The sequence below is a fragment of the Truncatella angustata genome (genome assembly GCF_020726525.1).
Source record: "Truncatella angustata strain MPI-SDFR-AT-0073 chromosome Unknown BKA67scaffold_7, whole genome shotgun sequence".
Lineage (NCBI taxonomy): Eukaryota > Fungi > Ascomycota > Sordariomycetes > Amphisphaeriales > Sporocadaceae > Truncatella > Truncatella angustata.
This window is the reverse complement of record NW_025763387.1, coordinates 1729620-1751028: the sequence shown is the minus strand read 5'-3', so window position 1 is coordinate 1751028 and position 21409 is coordinate 1729620. Positions and strand designations below refer to the sequence as shown.

The following is a 21409-nucleotide window of genomic DNA, read 5'->3' as shown; positions in this document are numbered from 1 at the left end:
CATCTCAATGAAGAACGACTAAAAGTTACGAGAATGCAATCATGCTTTCCTCCCTCCGTACCATCTTGTAGGCCTGTCTACCTCGACGTATCATTCTGTGCAACATTGCAAAACGGCGCTATTTATTCATAAGTACACCATGGCGACCGTAACCACCGCTCCCAGCATCCCCAACAGGCCTACCTATTCATGCATACGCTGTGCTGATCGTAAAGTCAAGTACGTGGAGTACTAGTTATTTCATACCCGGCTGATAATGTCACATGAGTCAAAATAGTTCCAGCGTCAGCATGTATTAATTCATATCAACCTAATCTCAGCCCTATTTCTCAAAAACGAAACTAGAAGAATCCTTCATGTGGTTACTAATAATTTATTCAAAGATGTGATCGCAACATTCCTTGTGGTGCAGTAAGCAATTTCCAGAATCATTTCCTACCATTTGTAGCATGGTTTCAGAGCCGACAATGCCTATTATGGCACTTGATCTCTCTTTGACTGTTTCACATTACTACCAAAGCCCCTACGTATTCTAGAAGAACAGTTGCTGATCCCGAATGCTTCAGTGTGTTAGGCACAACGTTGATTGCATTTATAAGTCCTCAAAACCACCGCGAAATAGACACAAACGTGTCAAAGACCAAGCCCTGACGGATCGGCTTAAAGTTTATGAAGCCCTACTCCGAGAGAAAGGCATTGATCCGTGCAAACTGCCAGACACTCCCGACACTATACAACTTCAGAGATCCATACATGTCAACGTTACTGGTTTAGATGAGACCCGATTGGCCACTTGTTCCTCCGAAGAGGCAGAATTGAACCGAAATGTTCATGATGGGCGCGTAAACCAGGATCATGGGCAAGCCAAGATCATTGATAAGTGTGTAGAGCTCATTGGTATCTACGTGTTGTCACACTAAATTCGTCTCAGTATATTGTGGGAAAGGATGGTAGAAGAGGTGATTTCCTACGTTTCTTATCCGAGCAAATGTTGCAGCATGCATACTAACAACCCCGACAGCTTCCCGATCGCCAACATGCATGGGAGAACTTTTCGAATGATGTGAGCGATGCAGAAGAGTCCGAAAATGATTTCGGATTCGTTCTTGGCGGCAGACTCAAAGAATCTCATAGATCTCGCCATCCTTTGCCACAAGGCATACTTCAGTTATGGCAAATCTTCATCGAAAATGTCGATCCCCTAACCAAAGTCCTACACGTTCTCACACTACAGCCGACGATAGAGAAAGCTGCTAGCAATACAGAAGTTATACCGCGGAGCTTCGAAGCACTTTTGTTTGCCATCTACAGTGCGGCCATTATGTCACTGAATGATGATGAGTGCAACCAGAGACTACATGAGCGACGCAAGATCCTGTTATCGCGATATGTAACCGCCACCAAAAGGGCATTATCGCGAGCCAACTTTATGGGAAGTACAAATCTTGTCGTTCTTCAGGCTTTGGTTCTTCATCTCATTTCGACGAGAGAAATATATGAGCCTCGTGCTTTCTGGTCTCTGATGGGCGTGGCTGTTCGGGTAGCACAAGGCATGGGACTTGATCGAGACGGTACAACTCTGGGCTTGCCTCCCTTTGAAACCGAAATACGGCGAAGGATTTGGTGGCTACTTCAGACTCACGACTTTCGTGCTGCTGAGCTTTGTGGCATCGCCAAATTTCAAAGCCTTCAGTTTAGTGCCGAAAAAGCAAAATGGCCGACCAATATCAACGATGACCAGCTCCATCCTGGCATGCCCTCACTCGTTTCCGATACAAATACCATCACAGATGCTTTATTTGTGTGCTTGAAATGCGAGTTTGTTGATTTCATTGGAAGACGCATTGATAACTTTAGTCGGCAAGGAAAGCCTTCTAGTCAATGGGAACTCCATGCCCCCGAGAGCGACACAGCAGAGATGGATACTTCTTTTGGAGAGATAGAACAACTTCTCGAAACTAAGTACTTGCGCTACTGTGACCCTTCGCAGCCATTACATCTCATGGCCATGCTAATGGTCCGATGTTCTATAAACACTATGCGCTTCCTTTCACGCCACCCACGAAAATGGTCTAGCCTAGAGCAGACACCACAGTCTGAACGTCAATGGGTCTGGGAGATCTGTGTTAGGATACTCGAGCAGCACAACATGCTTCAGTGCAACCCCCAACTCAAACGATTCGCGTGGTATGGAGCGTACTTCCAACAATGGCATGCCATCATTCATGTGCTGGAATCCCTCCGAACAAGTCCACTCATGGTTGATGCCGAAAAAGCATGGAGACTTATCGGCAGTATGTACGATAACGCGGCTGAGATGACCTTTGACATGCGCAAACCAATTCATGCTGCTGTAGGCAATCTCTGCTTAAAAGCATACGCCGCCCGTGAAACCGCAATGCGGAATAGTAACATAGGTCCTCCCGCGTTACCACCTTTCATCGTGCAGCTGCGCCAACAACGCGAAAAGGCTCAGGATAGGAGACAAGCGCGCTCTACCAAGAGCAGTCAGCTCCCGAACCTTGTTGATGATGGCCAGGCAAGAGTTTCTCGAACTCGCCCGGCAACTGATATTGACGACGTTTTTGTGGACGAAACCTCGAAGTCTGCGACCACTCCACGCAATACCGCGTCCGAAACTTTGGGCTTTGACCAAACTAACGGTACGTCTGTACTTTCTGAGACCGAACTGTTTTGGTTTAACCAAGGGTTTGATGATTCCCACTTTGATCATACGAATGATGCGGTAGGCATGGACTTTGATTTCATGCTTGATCAAGATCATGATGCAAAAGGCAGTACTACGCATGGTATTTCTTGGGATCAATGGGACTCCTGGCTTGCCGACTCTAATTTGATACGTTCTCTTTCCCCAGATGGAAGGTTCTAGAGATGGTATATTGATACAGGCTTGGCGTTGCTTCTGTATGTTGATGGTATGCACTGGCCACAGAATTCCGTTTCAGACTGTCAAAAGCAATATGACATAATATTTGAGTGGGAATTGTGCTTAGTGAATCAACTAAACCAAACACATCTCTTCGGCTTGTGAAAGACATTTGTCCAGTTATTGCACAATTGATTGACTCAAAGACAAGACTGCCACCTCATGGCCCGGTTCAGTACTTGACTGGAAGACTTCCTAATGGAGCACACAATGTGATTGGACTTTTGATCCAGTATCAAGCGACATGCATTTTCGAGTGATAACTGGTGCTGGTTTATGCCATGGAAATTGGTCTCCGTTGCAGTGTTCCACACACTTGAATTCGCCACGTCCTCAATTCAAAGTTCTACTGAAATAGCAGCAAAGAGTCTTCTTATTCGTCAATATAATACATTGCAGATCAAACCTACGCATGTCTGGTAGCGCGTTATCTGCCGAGTCTAGTGCCCCTTGTCCTCATCTTGATGCTTTATCTGACTAACACAACATTGCTTTTAGCTTGGCTGTATTCAGAATAGATGATGCCCAAAGCAAAAAGTACGCTTTTTTCCACCAACGAAGAGCGAGACAAGTAGAAACCCCACGATCACGCCAAGAAGGCCTCATTTAGTCCGCCGATGACTTTTAAACGGGCGACTAGATTGCCTGCCGTTGTTCCCCTGTTACCCCAGACAATACCCCAGATTTAAATCTCCGAAAGCCCAAATGGATCTGCATCCTCCGAAAACAAGATCTGCATCTTGGCAACGATGGCGACGCCAAGAAGAATGGGAAGTATAAATACACGCTGCTGCATTCCATGATCAACTTGTAAAGCGTGTGATTAACATCTGCAGAGCGTATACAATCAAAATGAAAGCCTTTCTCAACATCATCACTTATGCCACCGTGGCACTGGCTGCAAGCCGCACCAGTCCACCTTCAGGCTGCTTGCATGTCGCCAAGTCAGGTGGCACTTATACGACGTTCCAAGCGGCAGTCAATGCTTTATCAACTACATCGACTTCAGACCAATGCATCTTCATCAACCAGGGCACATATACTGAACAGGTGTACATACCAGCTCGTGCAGCAAAACTGACCGTCTACGGCTACACCACAGACACCACTTCATACACGGGCAACCAAGCTATCATCACCTACAATAACAATGCCGCCAGTGCTGGAAATAATGACGCCAGCGCCACCGTGCGTGTCTGGTCGGACAACTTCAAGATGTACAATTTGAACATCATCAACTCATGTAAGTCAGGATTAGTCTTGAGGTCAATAGTGTTTCCCTACTTCCATCATAGAATTTGCGCATGGAAATATGGTATTAACCACCAATGCATTCAGACGGAAAGGGCTCTCAGGCTCTTGCCTTGAGTGCCCAGAGCTCGGGCGGTTATTACGGCGTTTCCTTGTACGGCTTCCAAGACACACTGCTAGCCAATGAAGACCAGCAATACTACAAGAACAGCCAAATCACCGGTGCAACAGACTTCATCTTCGGTCAACGAGCACAAGCCTGGTTCGAGAAATGTGACATCAGAGTCCGCAACGGGGGCTACTACATTACTGGTATGATCAACCCAAGGCTAATGAACTGCAACGACACTGATATTCGCATCACAGCAAATGGCCGTGACTCCTCCAGCAACCCGTCTTATTATCTTTTCAACAATTGCAACATTGCTGCTGCATCAGGAGAGTCTGTCTCTAGCAGTACCTACTATCTTGGCCGTCCTTGGCGCACTTATGCTCGGGTCGTTTTCCAGAACACAGCCATGAGCTCTGTTATCCGCAGCGAAGGCTGGGTGGTCTGGAACTCGGATACCGATACCTCCACGGTCTATTATGCAGAGTACAACAACTCAGGTGACGGCGCCACTGGAACAAGAGTCAGCTGGGCTAAGAAACTTTCCTCAGCTGTATCCATGTCTACTGTACTTGGCAGCTCCTACGCCAGCCAGGCGTGGTATGATTCGTCGTATTAGTTTTCGGGGAACTTATCAATCCTGTAGCTTCACTCATTAGTCGACTTGACGGCAAATGTCTCCCTTCATGTACATAGCTTGCTCGCACCACTCTATTTTCAACAAGATACACAACTACCCACTTCTTAAAATTGAACCGTTTCCTGATCGAACTATGATGTACTTCGGCCGGCAGGATTGCTATAACGTCTTATTTGGGTTGGAGCAATTTAACTAGCCCGATTTATGCCCATAGCCTTTTCTCATATTTATCTTACACAACATTTCTTTTTAAAACTTGGCAACACTATACTTAAATGCCCTAAATAGCAGATCGTAAGAAGTTTTGGTGCGCGGGTAAGCACATCTAATGCCACGACCTTTTTTTTTTTTTTTTTTTTTAAAGAAACGACTTGCTTCGGCTATTTCAATATGAATTCAATGTATACTATAGCATATATAATCACAGGTTTTATGGTCAGGTCAGTCCGAAAATGTCGCCTGTGTATACCAGCAAGCAGCTGAAGCCAACAACATCCACGCGTAGAGCCAATCGCAACAGTCAGAAGCGATATTGAACAGGGCATCTTCACCGAGAGCGGTAGCAAAGGTATCATTTTCGATCTAAGAGAGGCACAGACATGCAATGTTATTACAAAGAGACTCTTGATGCCCGGCGCTCTGGTACTAGTCATACCAACTGATAGGTTGCGGATCCGGCGCTAGAAGTTGTCCGTATTAACATACCACGTTTACTTTGCACCAGCATTTCGTAACTATCCTGTATACCTGTCAGAAGGTAAACACACCAAGACCAGTGAGTTTGGCGCTCGGTTTAATCGCTGGCCAGTTGTTTGCGTTACTGATAAGCTGCATTCGAAACGGAGTGGGAATATAGTGGACTCATGATAAGTATATGAAATAAAACAGGCAATGCCATTTTTATAGTTGAGCCATGAAACTTCTCTCTGCAACTGGTCTCATTCATGAGGCAATTGACTGCCTCCATGTCATTCTAGGAGTACATGATAATTCAGTTTAACTTCTTTCTTGGACCGCTTTTTTTCTCAGGAAAGAACCGTGGTATGATGTAGCACCTGGCTTGCTAAGGAGATCCCTCTCTGATACCAATCCGTGCCCTCATAAGTGAGAAACTTGTTCACAGATGACGGCTCACAATTTGTAATATACAGAAATAAGCCGTCAGTTTTGAGTGCCCAGTAAACCTTACTATTGCTAGCTTAGGAAATTTTCATCGACGTATGATTAGGTCAAATCAAGTCTACATATAATGGTGAATGATAAAACAAGTTGAAGAAGGAAAAATATTATTTCTAATAAAAGCATAAGGCAAATGTTAAAAATTCTCATTAAAGTAATACAGTAATACGAAATTAAAAAAGTATATCACATTTGAAGACCTGTGGTGTTATATAGTATAAAATGCCAATTTTGAGAAATCGGTAATGCTGACGACCTAAGCAGAGCATAATTCCTGGCTACATCCGAGCTGTTACAAAACTCATTCAAGGTAACTGTAATTTGCTGTTGTAAAGGGGGAGAGACCGGGAGGCGAGTGACAAAGATATGATGTCTTACAGCCGATGTCAGCAAGACCCCTCAAAGTTCTGCTCCCGCCTGTAAATAGTCAACTTCAAAATTGACAATGTCAGAACAATAAAATGAGATCCCTTGATCCATCAAAATGGCCGGCTGTCCGGTCCGCTCCTCTGATACGACGCAGCGATTCCAGTGGCGGCCTGCGGGTACGAATTTCTTACCCATTCAACAGACAGCGAAGCGATTCGAGGGACATTCCTCCAAAAGACCAAGGCAGTCAACCAGTCGGTGTATAATGTGACCAGGGGAGTTCTGGGATGAGCTGTAGCTGTCATTACCAGGAAAAAAGAAAAATTAGCACCGTAGAGATTTTAAGGGGGTCACAGGTCATTATTCTCTGGTCGTTGTTCTTTGAAAGCCCACAGAATACATATATGCCTTAGGCGAGCTACCCAATCTCGATGGCTTCGACAATGAAGAAACAGAGCACCTAAATGATGATGAAGAAAATACAGCAAACCTTCAGGAACTAGATAAGCAGGAAGAGGAATTTGCTAACTTCAACCCCGTAGATCGTGGCTGCGGTGGTCTGTCCACGTGAGTATCTTATCTCTAAACCACTCACTTCGCCGCTGTCGCTATAGAAGCCCTACCACCATTCTCTGATTTTACGAAACTTTGCAACCCATAATCCACAAGCCTGTGAATTTGACTTGCTCAATCACATGGCCCTGATTACCATATTACACGAGCCGACTAGACAAACTATGAGCACGACCATTCGAGTATCACCGCACTCTGTGGATCTGAAGATGTGCTTCATAAAATGCTGGCCACCCGCGACATACATCCATTTTGTTTTAGATTAAACAGTCTGTGGGATGCAACATGGCAAGTGTTTGGATTGAGAGATACGGCCAAGGTCAAAATTATTTCTCAACAAGAGAACTGGCTACATAATGTGGAAGCTTTGTTTCTTCAACAAAGAATTTTGATGACTTGGCGGTCAAACTCAACCCCAAAAGGATACTTATTTCAGGGCTTATTTAATCTCGTCGAGGCGTTCTTTAACTGCTTTGACGGGAGAACGGACAAGATGAGGAGTTTGGCCAACAGATATGGTCATATGTGCTTGGGTTTTTCAGTAACAGCGTATAAGTTGAAATTTGCTGCTACGTGAATGAATATGGGAACATCTCACTCACGTACCCACCAAAGTGGCTTGGTGTGTTAAACCATACGTGTGGAGTTCATTGGCACACTACTGGGCAGGGAGTTGGCGATAAGTAAATCGTGGTTGATGTGGTATATCATTGAGCTTTTCTTCTTTAATTATCATGTCGATATGGCAATACCTGTGATATCTCCCAGCTCTGGGAACAGCACCTTCTTGACTCTGGTCTTCAAGTCGATCGCGTATACTCCTCCCGACAGATCGGTAACATATGCCCTATGACTCCTGTGATCAAGTGCAAGACCAATAGTCTCGTGTAGCCTTGTGGCAAGAATTTCGCGCTGGAGATCCTTTAACTGCACATCTGATCCTATAAATGCCCGGTTGAGGGAGTTGCCCTTGGGCGGGTCACCCCTGTCCGTCCAGTACAGCGTTTGGGAGGTTTCCTCAAATTCTAGGTCGATGGGTTCAGGCAAACCCTCAAGCACAACTTCAATATCTCTCGGCTCGTCGATCTTAGCTCTGAAGATTCTGCCCTTGTTTCCCTTGGAAGGCCCCTTTTGTGTCCAGTAGAAATAGCCACTCGTCTCGTCCACCGTGATACCAACGCACCACCTGGACATCTCCAGGCGATCGTCTGCTGTCAAACCTGTCGAGACCAGAACCTCAACATTAGAACCGTCGAGGTTGCATCTCATGACCTTCATACCCTCACGATCACACCAGTATAGCTTGCGGCTTCTGGATGCAATCGTGATCTGCTTGGGTGTGAAGACTCCAACGGTTCCCGAAGGGACTATCGTCTTCCTTTCTGTTCCATCCAGATTTGCGCGCTCGATGGAGCCATCATTGGACTTGAAAGTAGGACCCATGTTCGTCCAGTATATGTGACCATTCTCATTATCGACGATAACGCCGTCAGGCATCGTCTTCATGTTTCCAACCACTGTTTTGAGGTCACTGCCATCGGTATAGCATGACAGTATGCGACCATTGTCTTGGTGAGGAAACTGTGATAGATCTGTGTCTAGTACATAAAGACGGGGTTGAGCTAGTGAACCCATCTTTGAAGTATTATGTTGAGGGGGTCAATGGTGACGATAGAGGTTAAAGATATGCTTTGAAGGTTTCTAGAAGTCTTGGCGGTTGAAGAGAGTCTTGGCAATTGAGATTAATAGAAAATTACCCAATTGACGATACTCAACGACGCCTTTTAAGGACCCTAGAAACTCAGTCAACTCAACGATCTTTCTAAGCGGCGGCGGCTCCGACACGAACAAAGCCAAGGACAGTGGCTGAACATTTCAAAGGTGATCATTGTTCGCGCGAGATTCGCCCGAGCCATCCGATCACTAGTTTTTGTTGCCATGCTGCCATGATGGCGACGACTAAATTTGTGGTTGTCGCATCATCGTAAAATGTGGTTCTCAGCGATGGGGTGTGGAGTAGGTAGCTAAGCTAGGTATTGAGGTTTGGTCCACAGCGGAATTGTTTGCCTCCGGAAGCTCCCGCAACAAATGGTGTGCAGGGATATTGAACTTTCTATTCTAGGCTCACTGAACTCTGGACGCATGTCTTCAGGTCCTTGCAACAATAAGAACTGATTATCGATCGTTGTACAGTATGTCATTCCCTGCTGGTAACTCTTGCCTCCGTACAGACCACACAAGATTAAAAAACTGCACCGACCACTTGTGACGCAAACGAGACCTATTCAGATAAAGCCATAGAAAATTATTCTGATCAAAATCATAACCGATATGGTTATCATTGGGTTGTTCGATGCAACAGACCATATCTACAGCGTCACCCTATTATATCTCATTAACAGGATATAATACTCTCAGTCATGCCCATTGATGGTGTGACTGTCATTTGAATTGTCATCGATCAACAAGAAGACATGACACGTAGGAATCCAGCACACTGTCACAGGAGTATAGTTTACAAGTAACCGCTTGGATGACGAGTTGTATGTTGATTTCAATTACGAGCTTGCATCGTTCTTGGCCTCTTGCGCGTACGAGTCCCATTCCCTCCGTATATTCAGAAGCCTCACGAGTTCTTCATCCCTTTGCTTTGCCAAATCCTTGTATTCTCGACCTGCGAGAGCTTCCCAAGTTCCGTCGATATATTTCTTCTTGAGCTCTTCGTCGACGACAGGGTCCTTAGGTGCCCACCAAGTTTGTAGAGGCCCTAGGAGGTGATCTGCGAAGTGCTCAATGCCGCCTTCGCCTCCTCCAAGATGCATCAGCAGACTAGGGCCCATAATGCCCCATCTAAGACCAGGTCCGTATGATACCGCGTCGTCGATATCGCTAACATCACAGATCCCCTCCTGAAGCACGTACATCACTTCTCTGATTAGAGCGGCTTGGAGCCTGTTTGCGACGTGACCGGGCGCTTCCTTCTTGACATGGATGGCCTTCTTGCCCATGTTTTTGTAGAATGCCAATGTCTTCTCAATGGTGTCCGGATCTGTCTGGCTGCCACCAACCACTTCCACCAACGGCATCAAATGCGGAGGGTTGAAAGGGTGGCCAATCACGAGGCGTTGTGGTCTCGCATCGTCTTTCATACCTTCTTGCATCGATGAGCAGGTGAGTCCGCTTGAACTCGATGCAATGATGGTATCTGGTCTGATGTGCAAAGCCATGTCGTTAAGCAGCTTGCGCTTAAAGTCCAGGCGCTCTGGGCCGTTCTCTTGCACGAAGTCGGCGTCTTGCAGGGCGTCTACCATGTCTGTGGTAAATGTAATATCCTCGGCTTTGGCATCTTGTTTCTTAACAAGGCCGATTGATGCTAGGACTGGAAGCGCATTCTGGACCAGTCTACGCATAGATTCCTCCGATGCTGGATTGACGTCAAATACCTTGACCGTCAGCCCTTGGGCAACATATAAAGCTGCCCAAGAAGCGCCAATAGCGCCACAACCAATAATAGCAACGTTCTGAATGGATGACATTACTACTGGCTATCGTTTGACACAATATTGGACTCTCGTGGACTGAACAAATGTGAAGAAAGTATCCAAGGGATTAAGAATGGGTATGTTTTGCGTGCAAGGTAAACTTTTTCGTGCGCTGGACGAGCTCTACACTTATAGCGTATCTGAGTGGTACGAATAGCTAGGAGCTGCGACACACAGCTTCAGTGCGCGGGAGGATATTTGACGACCATTCAATATGAGGTAATGAGCTTGACCGGAGGTTCACATCGGCGGCGCCGGATTGTCCGGGACAGTCCGGGCATTGTTCGATGGCGACAATAAGTCAATGCTCGACAACGCATGACCTTCAGCCTGCAATGGGACACCTCATGCGCCGATACATACATCGATCGGCTTTGGTCATTCATGCTGGGCGGACCCGTATCTGATTTCAAGAAACAGGCGCAACCAAAATGTTATTTCAAAAAGTCCGGCGCCATTTCCGCTGCTAGAATCGACGCTAATCAGGGGTCGCGACTCAGTTTGCTATGGCTCAAATTGTGAAAACTGGACATTCCAGGAACTATTCCATGCAGAATGACGCCAAATGCCGGTGGCAGGCAGCCTTGTTTTTCTAAGGTTAGAAGAGCTCTTCAGCCTTAAGCATCTGCTACGCACTTGCTAGCATTTCCGTCTGGGCCTGGAGGCACACTTGGAGGTCCGAGATCACCGTTAGAGCGGAAAGAAACCGCTTTAGTGGAATCCACGGCTCCAGAGCGCCACTCCCGCCTGGAAAATGTTCTTAGTGGTCTAAAGTACTATGTAGTATCAACGTTGTTGGCAGCACTTACCATGTTGTCGTTTCTCGTCATGGACAGCAAGGTTTCCACCTATCATTGCGAGCCGCTTCAGGACCTGATCAATAGCCTCTAAATGCCACAAATAGCGCTCAATACTCGGTTTTACCGCCTACTATGTTTAACACGTTCTACAATTCCGCGATTTTATGTGGATATCGACGAGGCCCCGGCACAGAAGAGCATGTTTCATTCACCACGTTTTAACTTCAACGACACCGCCAGTATCTCGCTTTTCGGCACACGAAGCCCTCGCGAATGCCGGCCTGGTCATTGTATCAGTTCGCAGTGGTGCGTAGTCACGGTTTGAAAGGCTACCGATATTGATCTGGTTGGTTTATCGCCACGAAGCCGCACAACCGGCCGAGATATGTCCCATCGGAGGAGTCTCCAGATATTGCAGATCACTAGTCTCCATATGTTCCATAGTTGGAGTAGTAGAAATATCTTCTGATGCCCAGATATAGCTTGACCTATGTTCCCCAACCTGCTTCATTGACAGATTCATTTTCTTTCTAAACCCATAACTCTACATACCCACCCTTCCTTCTCTTTCAATATGTCCCAAGAACCCAGAATCCCTGACGTCTACGGTCCTGGGACCTACACCGATCGGACTTTCGTTCCAGTACAGCAGGATACGGAGCGTATATTCAGACTGATTGCATCGCAAACGCCAGGCTTCACTCAAGATGAAAGGCTTCTCTCAAAAGTCAAGTTCGTCGGAGAGGACTTCCCTGTCATTCCGGGCCCTCTCAAGGCGACGTCTGTAGCGGCAGCTTTACATGCTATGGCCGGTGTCGTCGCTGACGAGATCCTCACAATTCGCGGAGCTGAGAACAAGGACCGCCAAATCACGATCAACACAACCCAAGCGGCTTTCTGGTTCGGTTGCATCGCTACAGCCTACCTTGATGGCAAAGATGTTGTTACTCTTACTAAGAACGGAGAGCTTAAGAAGCTTGTCCCTGATTGGGAGCAAGGCTGGACGAGCACGCCACTGAAATACCGTACGACGGGCCTTTATCCTACTTCAGATCCCGAGACTTGGTACTCGCTACATGGCTCCATGAATGCCGATCCTGTCCTCAAGTCAATCGGCATTGATCCCTCGACACCTGTTACTTCAAATCAGGAGGCAGCTGAACTGATTGCCAAACACACTAGCCAACTCACTCCCGAGAAATTGGAGTTCACCAATCTTCTGAACGGCTTCTGTGGTAGTGTATGCTTCAGCCCTAAGCAGTGGAACGAGAGTGAGATGGGCAAGTCGCTTGCTGCTCACCCTTTTGTTAACGTCAAGCCCCAACCCCAGGCTATTCCTACCCCACCAGTGGCATTCCCTCCTGTGGACGCCAGCGACAAACGCCCTTTGGCAGGTGTCAAGGTTGTGGAGATGACCCGTGTCATTGCTGGTCCACAGATTGGTACTATGCTGGCCAGCTTCGGCGCGGATGTTATTCGTGTCAACCCACCGCATCTGCCCGATATCAATATCATGCAGCTTACACTCAATGCGGGTAAGCGTACTATTGCCATCGATCTGAGGAAACCAGACGAAGCCGCAATTCTACAGTCTCTTATTGCAGACGCAGACGTCTTCATTCAAGGATTTAGACTTAACAAGTTGCCCAAGTACGGTCTTGGTCTGAACGATATTCTCAAGCTTGCGGGTGAACGTGGTCGTGGCATCGTATATGTGTCCGAGAACTGCTATGGCCCTGACGGCTACTACGCCGAACGTCCTGGCTGGCAGCAAATCGCAGACGCGGCTTCTGGTGCTGCCTACGTCACTGGGCGTTCGTTGAACCTACCAAACAATGAAGCCGTGCTGCCATCCTTGCCCATCAGCGACATGACTACAGGTGTCCTCGGCGCTCTTGGTACATTGATCGCCTTGCGAGACCGTGCCACTAAAGGCGGAAGCTATGCGGTGCACTCTTCTCTCACTGCTGTCAACACATTTGCCCTCAAGCCGGAGGTTGGTCTCTACTCTCCCGAGACTGTTGCAAAGTGCGCAGAGCGTTTCCAATGGACTGAGATGCGCGGATCACACCACGTCCTAGATCTGTTGATGACCGTGTGGGGCGGCTGGAAACGTGTTCTTGGCGACCATCTCGAGGAGTCCAGTGGATGGTTCCAGAGCTTCGAAGGGAGTGCATACGAGGGCAAGAAACTGAGCATTCTGAAACCAATTGTGAGCCTGAGCGACGCTGAGAGCACGCCAAGATGGTCCACTCCTAGTGTGCCATATGCTTTCGAGAAATCCGAGGGAATTTCTTTCAGATAATCGATGAGCTGGAGTTCTGCGACGAAAATGGTAGTTCTAGTTTCAAATTAAGCGATGTCGATTTTATTTGACTTGTTAGTATCATAATTGTATTGGGATATGAAATTCTGTAAATCCTTTAAAACTGTAATGCCGGGACATGGAATTCAACTAATATACTCCACACAAGGCAGGCTAATCTCTAGGATCTACGAAACCGGTAATATTTGCATTAGGAATGTATTTAGCAATCCACAGCTTGTGGTTTAAAGTTGCTATTTTGGCATCGTCGCTATTGAACTAACTAATTTATAACTGAAGCATTGAACAGCCAAAGCAATCTGGTCCCAGTAAGCTTCAAAGGGATGTTATGGCGGGACATACCAGTCAAGCGATTTCAAGATCTCGGTTGTTACCATTGCCAACAGACAGGGTCGAGATAATTATAGTATATTTTACAAAATTACTTACTTATTTATTATATAAGGTAAGATTGACAAATGAGCCGTGAATAGTGCTATAGGCATCGCTCATGTTCCCGGCACTAAAACCTGTATCAGCGTCAAGAATCGAACACTTCTCCATGTCACTCATTGTAACGTCAAGAATCTCGTCTCAATATGGTTGTGCCTCTTGTGACCGCAGTAGTCTGAGGCGGATCCATGGACTCATATATGCAGATGATGCCTGAGGAAAAAAGCCCCGACGTTGTGGGTGATTTTACCCTAGACGATGAGGCCATATAATACTCCATAGAGCCAGTCTATCCTCGGTTCAGAAGCCGACAAACAAATTTATCCTGAAGTGTCTATGTGAGCTTGTGCCAAGATTCACCCAGCCTAGATTGCGCACTGAGAAACCCCCTTGCTCAATGAGTTCTAAACGTAGAGTTGTTTGCGGGCTCAACAGCCGTTTGCGTGGCAATTGCGTTGGCACTTGCGGCCGACTTTCATCAATCTATCACTAGAATCGGAATAGTTCGACCAATGAGGGTGGGCGGTACCAATCAGTTCAGTCTGATGGATTTAGAGCCAGCAAAGGTCTGTCAGACAAAGTACCCGAGAAATGTCTCCGAGATTGGTGGCTAGGGGCCCAAAATGTTGGTTAAGAAGTCCAGGCAAGTTACTCGGGTTTGTGGTATTCTTGAAATCAACATGTTCAATATAGGCTTCTGTCGAGCTCAAAGGACAATTTGCGGACGCCAAAATGGCACCTGATCTTCATGCTTCGACAGGTGACCATGTGTGTGTGGTCGGCACTGGGGTTCTCGGCTTGGTGGCTATCAAGAACCTCAAGGAACAAGGTCTTCAGGTCACTGCATTTGAACGGAATGAGCATATTGGAGGTCTCTGGCACGTCTCGGACAACCAAGATCAGGTCACTGCAACGTCTATGACAACGGCGAACACATCAAAGCATACTGTAAGCGGAGCACCTAGTCTTATGGTTCAACATGTTATGATTCAAGATGATCTGACTTCAGACCAGAGCTGTTTCACAGATTTTCCTTATACAGATGGTAGGATTATCTCCCATAGCTCTACTGGTTCTTGGCTGACAAGTGATATAGATGTCTCGATGCACCCGCCAGCTAAAAGTATTCATGAGTATCTTGAATCCTACGCCAAGCATTTTGGTCTTTTACAGCACATCAGATACTCGTCTCAGGTAACGAGAGTTGAGCGAGATGATGAGTCAAGAAAGTGGATTGTTTACACTGTGAATGCATCTCAAAATGGAAACACAGACTCATCGCGTCATGTATTTGACCGATTGGTCGTTGCTACTGGCATCCTCAGTGCACGAAACGTGGTCAAGATCCCAGGCGTAAATCAATTTGATGGTGAAGTACTTCACTCTCAAGAATTCAAGGATGCTTACCGGTTTTCCGGGAAGAACGTCCTCGTGGTAGGAATTGGAGCTACAGGTGCCGACACCACATCCTTCTTGAAAAAAGCTGGGGCAGCCAATATCTACATCAGCCATCGCGGCCAGACTTACCTAGTACGCCTATACAAGTTTCCCACATGTTTTTCGTATAGTGCTAATTATTCATCAGCTGCCTCGAGTTATGGACGGCAAAGCCTTCGATCATTCAATGTCCTACAGAGTGGGATGCATCACGAGGCAGCTAGCTAGCTGGTCGCCATGGGCATGGGCGACTATGTTGACAAAGGCATTGCGAACTGCCCAGTTCAAGGCATTTCCTTGGCTGAAAAGCCACAACTCTTTCTCCTCGCCGCGTGTGCCACCCACAGCTCCAATGCTGCATCGCGTCCCGATCTTCTCGGACGACCTAGCACAGAACTTGAGAGATGGGTCTGTGAAGTCGGTTGTCGGCGTCCACGAAATCAACGGACCTCGTACAGTCATGCTAACCGATGGCTCTGTTCTTTCCGACATTGATGCCATTGTCATTTGTTCAGGATACCACTACGACTTTTCTGTGGTCTCGGGGGCTGGTAATCCTATTGATGCCACCAAAGCGCCCGACAACTACCGGCGGATTCAGGCAGCGCCGTATTACGAGCCAGAAAGCCCATTTCCGCGACTCTACCAGGGCTACATATCCGAGCAATATCCTGAATCATTGGCTTTCCTCGGTCATATGTTGGTCTTGGGGCCACCGTTCGTGATTTACGATCTTGCCACGATGGCATTGGCATCTATTTGGAGTGGCAACGCACCTATGCCGACAGACACTGCGATGAGCCGGGATATTAATGCCCACTACGACTTCATCGTGAAAGCATTGCATAATGACCGTGTTCCGCACCCAGGAGTGCGCATCAACGGCAAGGCAACATACAATTGGATGAATGAAGCAGCAGGTACAGGAGTGACCGACCTTCTCGGCAACTTTAGTATAGCAGCCTGTAAACTATGGTGGACCGATAGACATTTCTATAATTTGCTCATGGATGGTGCCAGTGTCCCGGCAGTGTATCGCTTGTTTGACATGGGCAGAGGCAGAAAGCCATGGAACGGGGCTCGAAAACATATCGAGAAGATCAATAAGGAAATTGAAGACCTGGGAATGGCATGGAAACGAGAGAAAGCGAAGCTGAATTAGTGTACTGAAGCATAGCAAATTGTTATGAAAGAAGACGATTTATATCTCCCTGGCCGCTTATGCATTGTTGTGTTGAAGTTATGAATAAGTCTTTCTATATATGGCTAGCAGCGACAATGATGATAACCCATTCCGTTCAATAAAGAGCCTCATACCCCAGTTGCCTTTTTTTTTCTCCTCTTTCTTTTTCCTTTTTTTTTTCTTTCCCGGTTAATATTGTCGCCTGTCTGAAGTAGCCGTGGAGGATTATGGAAGATTGGATATCAGCTTGCTTGCCACCATGCGGCCACCGAACTGACGGGAGCCTAATATGCAAGCACGCGAGACACGCATCGTAGCCAACTCGGCAATCTGCAGGCAGCATGCGGAATTTTGCATAGCCGATCGAGATCACGCTTCTCGTAACTGTTAAGATTTTGTGGCATTTTGTTGAGATGAATTTGTGCGACCTTTTGGTCGACTGCCTTCTGATTGGACTGCCTTCTGATTGGGCTGCCTTCTGATTGGACTGCCTTATAATTGTCTGAAATGCTTGAATTTTAGAATCTTTCCACAGGTGCAGAAGGACTCAGGTCAAGTTTAGACGTGTCGTATATGTGCACAGGCATCATGGCAAATTAGCATTGACGGCTTGAGACATGCCCCCGTGATCGAACCTATCGTGGCGGCCGTAGCTGTAAGAATCCGAGACGTGGCGGTACTTTGGAACTCAATCAGAAGCAGTGTCGTAGACGGAAGACATAGAACAATTATAATACTTATAAAAACGCCCTTGAGAAACTTTGAGTAAATGACTTCACCTCAAGAGATGCAATGTTGAGCCGCCGGGTAGAATGAGACATGGCCAGGATACTTTGTACATGTGTGCTATTGTGCATTCGAAGGTGGACAGGACATCACAAACAATTGCAACTTATCGATCGATTCAGTGCAATAAGCTTTCATTTCCTCTGACATGCGTTGCGCTCGAGTCATGACTATAGTGGCGCTTCCTTCAACTCGCGAAGGTCTCATGTCGATTTCCAATACAAAAAATAATGCAAGAGGCTCAAGTAGCCCGTATCGCAACAAGCTTTGATGCCATTTTTGTCCTTTCACATCATTACGTACCTGGAGATTGCAGAGACGATCTTTGTACATCACCGCTTTGCTTCACCAGGCTCTACGAGAAAGGAGCCATTCCGTACATCCCGAAGTGCTGAGCGGCAACGCAATCAAACCACAGAACACTGTAGCCCACCATGATCATCACCGACGTCGAGTGGAAATCGGATGAGACTCGTTTCTCAATTAAAACTTCGCCCCCTTTGAGGACACGGCGGTGGCTGTGGTGCGAAATGCCTGTGAGCCTCAGTCATCACGTAGCAAGACATCCAATGGACGAATATCGGCTATCAAGGGGAACAAGTAGTCTCAATTCCGGGCGACCCCATCCAGTCCCAAGTGGACCATTTTGAAATGAGACATCGATTTTATTGAGATGGCCCAGATTGTCCCTGGACTGCCACGGTTCAATAGATTGACGTCGTATCACAGATATGTTCTGGAAGACGAACTAGAAGTTATCTAGGTGATGCACGAGCCGCTACTGCCACGTCCGCCACGAGCCCCGGTGACCATTGCTAATGACGTTAGTGTAGCACAGTGATTAGGAACTCAGGGTTCTTTCGTGATATATGTCTCTGTAATCCGTACTCCCAGGCATACTGATGACATACAGAATTATTGATACAATCTGGCCGAGCTGGGCAGCAATATGTTAGCACACGTATGGCAAAACCGATCAAGAAAATGTCAACCTTGTACAAATGCGTTGCAGGAATTTTTCGTTTGCACAAATTCGACATAAATGTTCTTCAGTACAGAACGGGTGATGACGAAGTTGGTCAAAATAGGGGTTCAAAATCCTAGACTTGGAGAGGGGCTAGTCAGAGACCGCTAGAGTGTAGGATTTCAGGGGTTGAGGTTCTAGTGAGGGGTCGTGGACGGAGATGACGATCATGGTACAGAGTAGCGAGTTGATTGGGACCAAACCAACCATGTTTGTTATGGAGAATATTGTGAGCAGATTTTTATCCTTCAATAATGACGTTACAGAGCTGCTGCAAGTCGGGTTTTGCACTTGTGCGAGGTTCTGAATCATGGTATGATCGATTTCGTCTCATTCCACAGGTCCAACCGCTAATGCGCTAACCTAGGAATGTGGGTCAGTTGTCTGCAATGATTTTGAGCATTGATACCTATCTGATCGATGGTTATGTGAGTAAGCTTGGGGTGCAGGCACAACCTCCAAAATGGTATAAAAGATTGGGAGGACACTATTTCTCAGTCTCCGTGGCCAATGCGCTTGTCTGTTACTTGAGGTGACCGGCAGCCTGCCATGACAAGCGGTTGTAACTCGGTGACATGCCGCGGTGTCAGAGTCATGGGGTCTGGCGATTGGTCACTTCGTGAACGTAGTGTCCCGAGCCGTCACAGTACCGCGTTCCCTCGGGGTTGGCAGGAGGAAGGATATCAGCATCGTAAGTTCTCATTGCGCGAGGGAACGGGATTTCGGTATTGCTTTCGCGATGAGCCTGTTCACCAAAAAAAAATAAAAAAATTTACCAGGGTTCAATACGCGGAGCAGCCGATCGCGGAAACTCGAAGGAGCGGTCAAGCATTGCTTTCTCAAAACAACGCGGCGGGCAACCAACATGTTTCATCACCTTGGAATTTCGCGAAGACTGGTTCCAACATAACTGCAGCTCTTGTTTATTATGAACCAAGGACCGTGATGCACGAATGCTGGTGTTGCATGAGGATCTCGAGAAGATCTGATTACAAGGCTGGAAATGTGTGAACCAGCCAGGTAACCCCTGCAAACGAGGCTGACAAGTATTTCGGGGTTGGGGCCTCTCTTAGCATGGATTAATTCATTGAAATATAGGAGGGGTCTTGTGAAGGCAACCCGATTTCTCCAACTAAGTGGCATGGCTCGTGAATCGATCTTCTCCTTTCGAATGATTCCAAAAGTACATACAATATAAGAACCTCGTATCCTTGGAATTACATATGTATCCCGTCACAAAGACAGGTTGCATCATTGTATCCATTAAACCCAGAAAGCTGGAAACACAGGGCAAAGCAAGCTTGTTACCAAACCGGCTGAACGGCGTGGCCAACAGGGTTTAGCTCCGGCTCCCGCGTGTCGTTGCCCTGTGCGCCGTAGGACATTTTTTGGGTTCGAGACTATTAAACGTGCAGCAAAATGGCCTTGTCAAAAAGGCACTGTGTTCGTAGCTAGACGTTGTGCATAACAGTAGGCTCGGAAATGCTCATTATCGCTTTCCTTTTCAAGGGCCTTTGGCATGATGAGATAACTGCGTACTGTAGTAGCTTGTCTCCCTCTGGATAGGCCTCAAGTCACGGTGGTTTTCTACAACCCACGATGCACACCTTGTAAATCTCAAGCAACTCAAGCCCCTAGAAGCACAGTGCCACGTGGGCCGTTCCGCACGACACTTAGCGTTGTGCTCTAATTCTGACAAGTAGTAACATTGTTGTGCAAAAAAGTATCTTTTAAGACACCACTACTGTACACACAACAGAAGTTACAGTATGTCTGTCTGTCGACTACCATTGCTTGTTCGATTAAGAGGTCAATCTTAAGTTGGACAGATGCGCGTCAATCAGACTTTCTTCCCCCCTCTGCCACCAGTGTCAGACTGTGGCTGCATTTTTGATCATCAGCCAGAAACAGTCTTGTCAAATTCAAAAGAAAAGAAAAGAAAACAAGTCTTCATAATATGTCCACGATTCGCTGGTTGATAATGGTTACAGTACAGTGAACTGTGCAAACCTACCCAGGATCTCTCCTCCCGCCCAGCCGGATTGACAGCGGCCTTCTAGAATCGGTCCAACCCTGTCTGATGAGTACCATGTATTTATGTCTTTGCCTGCCGTCCAATAGCATAGGAAGGATGTTGGTCTCATGCTCGACACTCGTGCCAGACCGGCCTTTTAGACTGTGGTGAGAATAGGTTCACCGTAGGAACGAGCCGTAGTGTTGGACTATCCGCTGGATTTCCTATTTCGAGCTTTCCACCAACTAACTGCATTGCTTCCCCCTCCCATCAGAACTGCAAGCTGGAGCTTGAGCTAGACTACTGACAAAGTGACGGGCTATGTGTGGCTAGTAGGCACGCTAGGCTGCGTTGCCGAGTACGCTGTTAGCTTCCAAGACTCTTTATTTGTTGTTGGCCCAATGCCCTCAATTTACCGTAGCCTTGCTCTGCAATCCACACATAACACTGCTGAACCCACAATCAATGGTCGACAGTCAACCACACCGGCGCCCGCCCCAGCCAGCAAGCCCTTTCCATTGCCACCCCCCCTAAATCCTCAATTTGCGCTGAGGTTAGAGCCATCGATTGGACCTAAGAGCATGTACACTGTAGCAGTCTGAGTCTTCACACCCCTTTTAAACATTAAAACCGTCGCCTCATGACACCATGCGATCGAGCACAAGGGAGTCATGCAGCCATGAACATTGTCACTGACTTGACATGCTAAACATGAGCTGCACGTCAATCTGCACGGGACTGAAGCTGTTCCTTTCATGGCCCGCGAACCACTTCCGAGCAGACCAGACACAGCCAAG

General features: G+C 47.0%; 5 protein-coding genes across 5 annotated transcripts; 4 read left to right on the top strand and 1 right to left on the bottom strand.

Moving 5' to 3' along the window:
* The first annotated feature begins 14 nt into the window (after window positions 1-14).
* Window positions 15-3033, top strand: BKA67DRAFT_575841 (fungal-specific transcription factor domain-containing protein). Its single transcript, XM_046103528.1, has 5 exons — window positions 15-219; window positions 384-411; window positions 567-880; window positions 932-959; window positions 1022-3033. Exons 1-5 carry the CDS (start codon window positions 140-142, stop codon window positions 2888-2890), a joined length of 2319 nt encoding a protein of 772 aa, XP_045955305.1. The 5' UTR covers window positions 15-139; the 3' UTR covers window positions 2891-3033.
* Window positions 3034-3799: 766 nt separating this feature from the next.
* BKA67DRAFT_594215 (family 8 carbohydrate esterase) lies at window positions 3800-4926 on the top strand (the record flags this gene model as incomplete). The annotated part of the gene is made up of 3 exons (XM_046105031.1): window positions 3800-4190; window positions 4286-4510; window positions 4565-4926. 3 exons carry the CDS (start codon window positions 3800-3802, stop codon window positions 4924-4926), a joined length of 978 nt encoding a protein of 325 aa, XP_045955304.1.
* Window positions 4927-7800: 2874 nt separating this feature from the next.
* Window positions 7801-10604, bottom strand: BKA67DRAFT_594214 (uncharacterized protein; the record flags this gene model as incomplete). The annotated part of the gene is made up of 3 exons (XM_046105030.1): window positions 7801-8703; window positions 9567-9596; window positions 9699-10604. 3 exons carry the CDS (start codon window positions 10602-10604, stop codon window positions 7801-7803), a joined length of 1839 nt encoding a protein of 612 aa, XP_045955303.1.
* Window positions 10605-11984: 1380 nt separating this feature from the next.
* BKA67DRAFT_661744 (CoA-transferase family III domain-containing protein) lies at window positions 11985-13715 on the top strand (the record flags this gene model as incomplete). Its single annotated transcript, XM_046107873.1, has 1 exon — window positions 11985-13715. One exon carries the CDS (start codon window positions 11985-11987, stop codon window positions 13713-13715), a length of 1731 nt encoding a protein of 576 aa, XP_045955302.1.
* Window positions 13716-14756: 1041 nt separating this feature from the next.
* BKA67DRAFT_372952 (flavin-binding monooxygenase-like-domain-containing protein) lies at window positions 14757-16819 on the top strand. Its single transcript, XM_046096500.1, has 3 exons — window positions 14757-15213; window positions 15265-15698; window positions 15754-16819. Exons 1-3 carry the CDS (start codon window positions 14901-14903, stop codon window positions 16765-16767), a joined length of 1761 nt encoding a protein of 586 aa, XP_045955301.1. The 5' UTR covers window positions 14757-14900; the 3' UTR covers window positions 16768-16819.
* The last annotated feature ends 4590 nt before the right edge of the window (window positions 16820-21409 follow it).